Below are 10665 nucleotides of genomic sequence, written 5' to 3' on the forward strand. Positions count from 1 at the left end.
TACTCAAAGGAAAAATTATGCAATCTCCTCCTAATGAGATATCGGTCGTCTCTAATGGAGTTTGGAGATTAGTGAACCAAACACAAAAACTCTTGGCACAAAATAACACCAAGATGAAGAGAAAGCAACCAAGCCAAGCAAAACGATACAGTGCACAGTTGATGATCAATGGATAGCAAAGCAAAGGGAAAAGAACTCTGGCAAATACATATGAAACACAAAGTGCAATCAGAAGCTTCGAGATGAAAGGAAAATCAAAGGCTTTTCAAAGAAATTAGTGCAAAGACTTAGAAAGGCTATAACGTCATAAACTTGGATTTACATACACATCATCAAAATTAACTTTTAGGTATATTCTTGTTATAGTATTTGATTGATCAATCACCTTGTAGATACAACAACTCTACTATCGCATAATTTATCCCTATATATAAATTTATTGTTCAAACATTTAGAATTACATTCAATAAATTTATACCAAATCTTTACCTAAATATCATTATAATTTAAAATAATATTAAAAATTTTACCACGTGCATTGCACGTGTAATCCAACTAGTATATATAAATATACATACACAACATATACATCTATAGAAGGGGGGAGAGAGACTCATTCCAATCTAATCAATGACTTCACAAGAATGTTGAGTAACTACAAAATGAATGAAGTGGGTATAACAAATTTACACTATGTTAACTTGCTTCCACTGAGAGGATCTCTAGCTCTGCCCACCAAAGAGGAGAATGCCTAGGTTGTGCTGCTTCAGGCGATATTCCAGTCGCCTCTTTCAGTTTACTGGTAATTTCTTTAATATTCGGTCTATCTTTTGGATCCCCATGAATGCATTCTTGTACTACCTCACACACTAATTCTAACACATCGTTGTTGGAGGTTTTCAATGCGGGATCAACCAATTTTTTGAAGTTACTCCTGTCATTTAGATATTCAGTAGCCTATCATCACATTCAGAAGAAAGAGAGAAAGATTAGAAAAGCTAAAAGGTTTTAAGGAATATTCACATAGCTTCTGCAAACAATGTAAAGAAAAAGATCAGGAAACACTGTAACAAATAATTTCGGATTAATTGCAGATACAGAGGACGTATAGCCACTAATACCCCAAAACTATTTTATTCACAACCTTTCCTGAACTTCAGCCGAAATTGTTTTTGGAGTTAGGTTGAGATGTCATGGGATTGTCACATGATCAATTACCTTTTATCTCAGTTTATCTGAAAAAAAGTACTAAATTGTCCTTTAAATTGAGGGCAAAAAGGTGAGATCCACCGAGGCTCAAGGGTGTGAGTTCTATAAAATGTTTTAGGGTATAAATGGCTACAGAAGCACAATGTAGGTGCTATATGGGCAATTAACCCAATAATCTTTTTTGTAGTAAAGGAAAGCAAGTGCAGGAGAAGTGGCGCAAGATCAGTTTATACTTACCCAATTTAGGATAGAACCTTCTTCTTCTGACTCTGGAACTTTTCCAGAAATAATTTCCAACATCATTATCCCAAAACTATAAATGTTGCTACCAGGATCAGCACTTGAGGGTTCATAAGGATCTTTATCTTCATCTGGAGATTTAGTTTTTCTTTCAGCAATTTCTGACCACATATGAAGCTCACAAACCTGCATAAAATCAAATTAACTTCATACTACAATACGAATCAAGAGTCTGGTAAGAAATAGGAATATATAATCTAGGTTTAGATTATAATTCATAAGTAACTTATAGTTTTTTTTATAGAAAAAGTAAATAATAGCTATTAACTTCTTTTTGCAAGGGAGGAGTTTGTATACAATTCTCAGGAGGTGCTACTAATACTAAACCGCTAGTGCCTTAGGTCTTAGGCTTCGACATATTTCCATCCTTTTCACTCTTCCAATAAGATGCGGACTAAAAGTGCACAGTTGCACACTCAATTCCTTTGCGTAACATATTTCTTCCTTTATTGCACATATTCCCTATCTTTCTCATCTATTTTGCTCAGAAATGTATTGAGTGTGCATAGATACTACTCAGAAAATTTTAAACCAACAAAAACAATAGTTCTTTATGATTTGTATTACATAGATCTCACTAGGTTTTATGCTAGCTAACAACTACATAAAACATCCCTCCTTTATCCTAACATGCAGTAAAATATAAATATTAAGAGCATCTAATTGGCAGAGATTACTCAAGAAAATTTGCATAGAAAAAGCAAGAAAATTTCCATTTACCTTGGCAGCATAATCATCTGTCAAAAATATTGCCTTAGAATTCAGATAACCAATGACAACGGGGGGTTTGACTTCGTGTTGTATGTATTGAAGACAATAAGCAGTGCCCATAATAATCCGCATTCTAGCGCTCCAGTCAAGATGATCAAATTCTTTTGCTGCAAAGTAACGATCTCCATCAATAGATTGCAATATTGATTTTCCCTAAGAAAAATAGTTTCAGACCCTAATATCCTTACAATGAAGATGCTCATATAGTGTTCCATTAGCGGAATACTCAAATGTCATCATCCTCATAAAAGGCTCATTCTCCACACAGTAACCGAGAAGATTTACAAAATTCTTGTGATTTACTCGTGACAGAATATCCACCTACGAGCACAAATAAGAATAAAAGCTATTAACAATTTAAATTATCATGAAGGCTTCTTCAAGTATGATCAAGAGATGTATTCAGTAGTTACTGTTGGAAGAGTTACAATGCGGTCGGGTTTTGAGTTTCCTTTTATTAGGGTCTTGATATCATAGCTTTGACAGTATGTTAAAAAAAGAATGGTATTATTTCTCTTGTCTCGGTTTGAGTACATCTACCTCCTTATACAGGAGTAGAATATGACAGGTTTTGCGTATTTATACAATATGGGAGTAATTACATAGATGACATAATATTAACTCTTCCAATAAGCTATCAGTAAATAGGATTGCAAACCTTTTTTCTGAAATGCGCCTCTGAATGCTTTGACCAATCTTGAGAGGCAACTGTAGTTGAGATAACAGCTATCTCAACTCCACTGGACAGTATTCCCTTATAGACTGTGTAGAACGGATATGAATGAATGATGTTGCTGAAATCCTCACAAGCAGCTTCCAGTTCTGTGCGATCTAATTTTGGTACACCTGGAAAAATGTAATATAGACCTGGAACTAAGGGTCACTTGTTGTTTAAGATTGATTATATTTTAAGGTTTATATATTTCCATCAGGTTAAACGTTGGAAGCATCAATGTTGATCAGTAGTTACTAATGACCAGTATTAAGTGAGGTAGTTGAAAAAACGATAGTTGAAGGTCAAGCGGGGCGGATAACGAGAAAGATTGTGGCAGAATTTCCTTCCAATAATGAAATTGTTGGCTATTTCATTTATTAATATAAACCTGCAAATATTCTAAATACATATTTGAAGTCGAAATTTTGATTCAAATAAAGCATGAATATTTTGATTCGATCAGGCCTTACTGAACACATACACAATGGATGTTGCGTCGTAAACTATAGCTGTTAACAGTGCAGATGCTCTGCTTAAAAAAAATCATGTAAAGAACAAAGCCTTAGAAACCCCTACTTTGCAAAAAATGACTAGGTTTTGCTGGTTAATAATTGATAATATCCAGTATCTACCAAGTTGTGCTTTAGTTCGATCTAGTTTAAATTGGGGGCTAAAAGGTAGAGATCAATGGATCTATCATTTATTATACTACATTTAAGAGAAGCCAGGCTTTTGGGCCTTTGAGCTTCATTTTCAAAAACCCAATAATGCCCTCAAAATTTGTATAGACAACGGAAATCAATTTGAGGGCAAACTTGAACAAACACTAATTCCCACTTCTCATAACTATCCACTTTCAAATGTAACATATCTCTATACCTGCATAATACCTGGTTCTCTTCCTTCTTCGTCTCAAAAACACAAGCACAATGATGACAAGACAAGCCATTAAAATAAAAAAAATGATTGCAAGTAAGTTTTACATGACCTTAAAAGGTTTTTGAATTCAAGTTTGCTGTTAATTTACTTTCAAAGACGTTCGAACAGATTTCCTTGGATTTTTAGGGATTGAGAAGGCACATGGAGGATTGTAAGGAAACATAGATAAAAAAGTATAATTCTTGAGAAGGTACCGTGTATGTCACATGCTGTAGTGAACAAACTACACAAATTTGTACCGCCCAAATAAATTGCGCATACATTTATATTACGTTGTGTGTGTGTGTGTGTGTATATATATATATATATATATATATATATATATCATATATATATTGAATCTCCTATAACACTTAAGTGTATAGAAACACTTGTCCACCAACTTTTTTATCCACTAGATTTGCTTTGAGATTTTATGCTAGCATGTGTGTAAATCATTCACACATCTCAAAGATACCCTTCATGTCTTGCACAATCTCAAAGCAAATTTAATAGATAAAAAAGTTGGACAAGTCTTTCTATCCACCTAAGTTTATAGGAGCTATCTTCTCTCTCTCTCTCTCTCTCTCTCTATATATATATATATATATATATATATTATATATAGAGAGAGAGAGAGAGAGAGAGAGAGAGAGAAATAGGTATACAAATTTTGTGCTTGATGAGGTGTCCTATTCCCATCCACTTCATTCCAATTCCCAACCACTCCCCAACCCATGTGAAATTGGGCGCCCGATTTCAATGAGCGGAGGAGAATATGCTCTGCCTCACTACCAGGCACAAAAACTTGTGCTGTACCAAGCATAACCATTTTTTCTCATATATCATATATATATATATATATATATATATATATATATATATATATATATATATATATAATGTTTTAATAACATTTATTTTTTACACACGTGTATATTTTGTTATGCACGCATCATGTACAACAGAATACTAGTATAGGTTAAAAAATTGTATATCTTCTCTACATCATCATGAATTAGTTAATCTTCAAAATAATTAGCAATCAACAGTAATGTCTTATCTCTTCAAATACTTGGCAATCAATGTTATCTCCTCGAATACTTGACAATCAACATTATCACCTTAAATACTTGACAGCAACATTAATCTCCAAATGTGATTTTCTTTTCTTTTTTAGCAATCCACGTGTACCTTGAATCTATGAACCTTGCCTTTTCTCCTTGATGCTTCCTCTAATCCACCAACCTCCCTTTGAAGACTGACTACCAGTCATACCATCAGACTTTTAGCAGTAACTCCATGCATAAGATACACACAGGGCAAAATGTGTAAAAGGACACACAAATAGAAGACCTAGCTTTTGTGTTGGGGTGCTTTGTAAAGAATATTGGAATGTAATGGCTTCATTTTGAAATGACATGCAAGCTCCACAATGCAACATGACCAAGAATTAGACAAAAAATGAAAAAAGAGAAGAGGATTGAAGTCTAAAATGAAACTTCAAAAAGTACCTGATCAATAAAATGGACAAGGACCTCAAGTTAAAGAAAAAAAGAAGAGGGATCTCTTAAAGCATGGTTGGTATTACTGATAATTTTTATAATGTTCCTTTCAACTTCATGGACATTCAGTATTATCATAATACCTGAGAAGCACTTCACCTGAACTGACCTATAATTATATGCATGACATAGTCCAATTTATATGATTAAATATCAGTAAAGTGTGGGAAACTAAGTGATGAGTACTCTACGTTGTACGTTCCTCTAAAAAGTTCAAATATATGTTTAAGGAATAGAGTTAGGTTTAAAATAGAAACAGGATAGACCATAGAATATAACATGACATGACCTTCATTTATGTGATCGAAGGGTGGAGCATCCCATCAAAGATATCTAAAAGTTGACACAAGAATGAAGAGTATGACAGCAACGACAAAGCCTTTATGCCATTTTTTTTGGGTTTGGCAACATTAACCTAATCATTCCATTCAATTTCGTTTAGGTCATTCATGATTGCTTCAACCAAGTTCTCTTAGGACTAAATTTAACCCTCTTTGCTTTATTAATTACAACCCTATCATTTTTCCTAACCGGTGAATTTGGTGGTTTCTGTTGAACACGACGAAAGCATTTGAACTTATTCTCTCTCAATTTATCCTCAATAAGTGCTACATCTTTTTGATTTGTGAACTTATTTCCCTTTTCCCAGTTCAAAAGTATCCCCTTCCTAGTCAATTTACTAATACTATTTCACACTGAATAACATACACCATAGGATTTTGTCTTGAATGTATCTAATAAGTCAGTGGATCAGTATTGCTAAAAGATAAGGACTAAGAAACAATCCTAGATGAAGTTTATATCCAATATTCTCAATATCTCGACATTTTTCACCTACTAATTTAATTTCTTGTAACCAAACTACATTATCTTTCTCCTAACTATGATACTACCACCATCTTTCTTGAAGTCTACCTATATGATGAATGATCAGGATATGATATTTGAGTATTCTAATAAATCTGTACCAACATACTACACAATTTAACAAATACAATTTCAAGAAATGCAACCAAATGCAAGTACCTGCTACAAACGCCTTCTTCAACTGCCCACTTAATCCAGTATTCCTGGCAACTATAGCTACTGGACCCTTGTGCCGGCACAACATAGCAACACCTAAAATAATGATACCAAGTATAGCAATAACTGACAGTGCGATAATTACTATCTTGATTACTCCATCGGATTTATCTTTTGGTGAATCTTGATTTTCCTTTGCTGGGGAAGGAGATTCTGTAGTCGGAACTTCTGGGGGAGATTTCTCGCCACCTGAATTTGGTACTGCAGGAAATGCTCCGCTCCCAATAGATGGGACATCTACAGCTTCTTGAGGAGGGGAACTGCTTACTGGAGCAGCGGGGAGATTACTAGATTCTTGAAGCAGCTTCCGACGTGGGGAATTCATAGCAAGCTGTGCTTCTTGCTCCGTGTATAGCTGAGGGAACCCTGCAATAGACAAGAGAAGATATAATCATCGTAAACCTGAGGTTAAAGATGCATCCCTCATAGTACCCGTAGGTTTAGCTACTTATCACCCATGAAGTAATTTATTGGGTTAATTGCGGATAGACCCCCCGTAGTATCACAAATTCAACTTACTAGTCCTGTAGTTCTATTGTTGCAGATGGACTGCGGGTGATTTTTTTTAACCCTTTTCATGGGTTCTACGTGCAACAGTAGATTTCACTCAGGTGGGGTCTATCTTCAACAATAGAACTCTTTCAAAGGTTCTATCTGCAACAATAGAACTACATGAAGTTCAAGTTGGCGATAGTGTAGGGGGTCTATCTGCAATTAACACTAATTTATTTACACATAGACCCCTTGGTCATGATGACGATGCTGCCTTTTCGCTAGTTTTAAAGCTCTTGCAAGTATTACATTGAATGTTCCCTAATGTCCACTGCTTTCCATCACCTGATTCCAGCAGGAGTTTAAAACTAATGGAAAAGTAGCATTGGCATTGTGACGGGGTGTGTACTAATAAAATAGAACAGTGGTTATAGCTCGCGACACCCGTATGGTACAGAGAGTACATCCGTAATTAACTCCAAACCTAAATATATTTTGCTATAGTTACAAACTAAGTGCACCAACTAGTGAGTCTTCACATTACCGTCAGCACAATGAACACCAGACCAAACACATGGATTATTGTCCTTGTAAATCCAATTTTTGTAGGCATCATGAGAATCAAAAGCCACCTTTGATCGGAAGTCCAATAATTCTATTCATGAACATAAAATAAAATATATTAGGATAAAAAAATGTCATACATGTGCTTTACAAGAAAATAATCATCTAGTTTTACATAAAATCTCCTCAGATGGGTTGAGATAACTTCAAAAGTTCACTAGTATTAATGGATTAGAAGCGTTAATTTCAAACAGCATGTAAAAGTTCAAGAACTTGACAGTTTCCTTTCGTATTCCACATTATCTTCATCACAAACTTTTACTCAAAAGAAATGAAACAGTAATATGAATTTACGATGCCTGTAGACAATGAAGAGCGATATAATAAAATATGGCTATATGTATGAATCACAAGTTCCACGATTGAAAATTCATCCAAGAGGTAAAATTTAATACAAGTATGTAAATAGAAACATAATTTGCAGTGTATGTATTATTTTTTATGAAATTATAGAACATTGTGGTACCTTCATCGTTAAGTGACAAGCATTCATGGAATGTCAAATAGCATTTCCTTTCTCACGCCGCATTTTTTTCACCAAAATTATTACTTCAAAGAAATAAAAAGAAAATATAAATATATGATTCCTATATGACAAAGAGCTATATAACAAAATACCCATTTGTCTATATGAAAATTTCAGAAACTAGTAGGCAACATTGTCTGAAATTGAATTAAAAAATTGCATTACAATTGAATTCAAAATATTTGAAAATTTCGATAAAAATTCCAATAAGAGAACATTATGATACCTTCACCGTCAATTGACAAGCAGTGATCGAATAGAAGCAGAAAAACCAAGGAAACCCACAAGAGGCTCCATCTGAGCCTCATTTCCCCCTTTCCCTTAACTGAAAGAAATGGACTTCTCTTGCAATCTCTTCATGAAAAAGCCCATCGTCGGCGGTTACCCAATCCCAAAATCCTCAAAGAATCCCAAGGTGGTTGATGAAATGCCGCGGAGAACAAGGCGGTCTCTCTCGCTTTTGGAGGAGGCTCGCCGGTCTTTCTCTCTCTAGTTTTTTTCTCTCTCAAGAAAAGCTCCAATTTCTGCTCCACCCTCTTTCTGTCCCTTCTATTTTTAAGTTGGGCTTATTAGACCTATACCCTCCACATTATAGGTATTTTTATTCTTAACCTCCATATTATTATAAGTTTAGATTTACCCTTCAATTTGTTTCTTTCCCTCGAATTTACCCTCTAATGTAAATGACAGGGAGTTTACTTAGAATATTCTCTTAAATAATTAGAGATACCTAATCTACCCCCTAATTAGAAAGATTAAATTAAAGGTTGTTGATAACAATTAATCATGCATCTTAATTCTTCCTCTCAAACCAAACTTTTGGCCCCGTCTCTGTCCTAGAGTGGAAAAATACTCTTTGTATCATTCTCTGGATTTTAGGCTAGCAAAGAGGGCATAAAATGAAATATTGAGGGCATGAGTTTTTTGTTCAAGAGTAAAGTTTTGTGGAACCATTGCTTTAGACTCCTCAACTGAGAGGCAATGGCTGACATCAACATCACATTGTGATCTATAGCACTAGAGAGGTACATCCAACTATAGCGGACTGCTTGATGACGTTGGGAGAGAAGTCGGGCTCAATCTAGAGCTTATGGGTCTTAAACAGAAATTAGGAATCAATTTTAACCCAAAAACATCAGGTATTGACCCAAACTCTTATTTAAACTCATCACTCTTTCTTATCTTACTCACTTATTAATCATCTCAACATATGAGAATTAAATAGATGAATCACTAAAGATACGTCCTCAATAGACTTTGCATTTAGAAGAAACATCGGATTTGAACAAGACTCGTGGATGGTTATATCTTACGAACAGCATAAACCACTTTGTTTTCAGCAATTGAGGCGATTTCATTTCATGGTGCGCGAGAAACAGTAACAAGTGTGAACATGTATTTAAAAGTATTGAGGATTTTGGGAGGCCGATGGTTCTGTCTTCTCGAACCTTTCAAACGTGGATATCAAGGTAATTCTATTTTAAAAGGTTGTTAAATTTTTAATAAAAATCATATTGAGGATAATTTTAAGGGAAAACAACAATTTGAAGGCCAGATCTAAAATTATAATGATTTGGGGGGCAAACTTAGAAATATCTATAATTTGGAGGGTATACATATGAAATTTTGGCTAAATAGCACTTATATACCATATTGTTTCAACTACTTTTCACTTATATACCCCAACTTGTATATCATAATAAGAAAAAAAATCCCCTAAACTTCTTTAAACATGCACTTATATACCCTTACTTTTTTCAGCGGCACTTAAGTACCCTAAAGTTTTTAAACTTGTACTTACAACTGACACTTAAATACTCTAAAGTTCTTGCACATAAATACCCTCAGTTATGCAAACTTGATGGTATTTAAGTGTATGTTTTTAAAATTTTAGGGTATATAAGTATTAGTTTAAAAACTTTAGGGTATTTAAGTGCAAGTTTTAATAATCTTAGGTTATATAAGTGCTATCAGAAACAAGTGAGGGTATATCAGCGTAAGTTTGAAAAACTTTAGGGCATTTTCTTACTACCAAACATAAGTGAGGGTATATAAGTGAAAAGTAGATGAAAACAATATGGTATGTAAGTATTGTTTAGCTTTTATTTTAAGGAGAAAAAAAGAAGCAGAAGAGAGAATGACTGATGCCAACGTCGGGAGAGGAGGGAAATTGTTGCTGGAATACATGTGGGTTCTGCTGTCAAAACAGGAATATAATAATATAAAATCCAAATTAAAGAGTTAGAAAATTCAGGCCTGATCGGGAGCAGTCGTGATGTCACTGCCCGAGAAGATTGAGGACTCGCCTATCGCTCTGGCGCAATCTGCCCCCTCTCCACTAGCGGTAAAAACCTCAGGAATCGGCCGACCTCTATACTCGGGCGTGAGTCATAGAGCTTATGCTCAGACAAAAACGGTTGCCCAAAATATAAATGTAAATATGTAGCAGAAATTTCTTGGAG

The 10665-nt window shown here is 34.6% G+C and overlaps 1 protein-coding gene across 3 annotated transcripts; it reads right to left on the minus strand.

The window, feature by feature from the left end:
• Positions 593-8742, minus strand: LOC109845110 (protein MALE DISCOVERER 2-like). Of its 3 annotated transcripts, none has more exons than XM_020414312.1 (8): positions 8430-8742; positions 7598-7708; positions 6505-6927; positions 2939-3126; positions 2469-2601; positions 2230-2387; positions 1447-1635; positions 593-957 (listed from the first exon to the last, which is right to left on the minus strand). In XM_020414312.1, exons 1-8 carry the CDS (start codon positions 8509-8511, stop codon positions 697-699), a joined length of 1545 nt encoding a protein of 514 aa, XP_020269901.1. In that variant the 5' UTR covers positions 8512-8742; the 3' UTR covers positions 593-696. The 3 variants fall into 3 exon arrangements, with proteins under 3 accessions (XP_020269901.1, XP_020269903.1, XP_020269904.1); XM_020414315.1 differs by having other exon boundaries at positions 851-934; XM_020414314.1 differs by lacking the exon at positions 7598-7708.

Source organism: Asparagus officinalis, chromosome 6 (genome assembly GCF_001876935.1).
Source record: "Asparagus officinalis chromosome 6, Aspof.V1, whole genome shotgun sequence".
NCBI classification, from domain to species: domain Eukaryota; kingdom Viridiplantae; phylum Streptophyta; class Magnoliopsida; order Asparagales; family Asparagaceae; genus Asparagus; species Asparagus officinalis.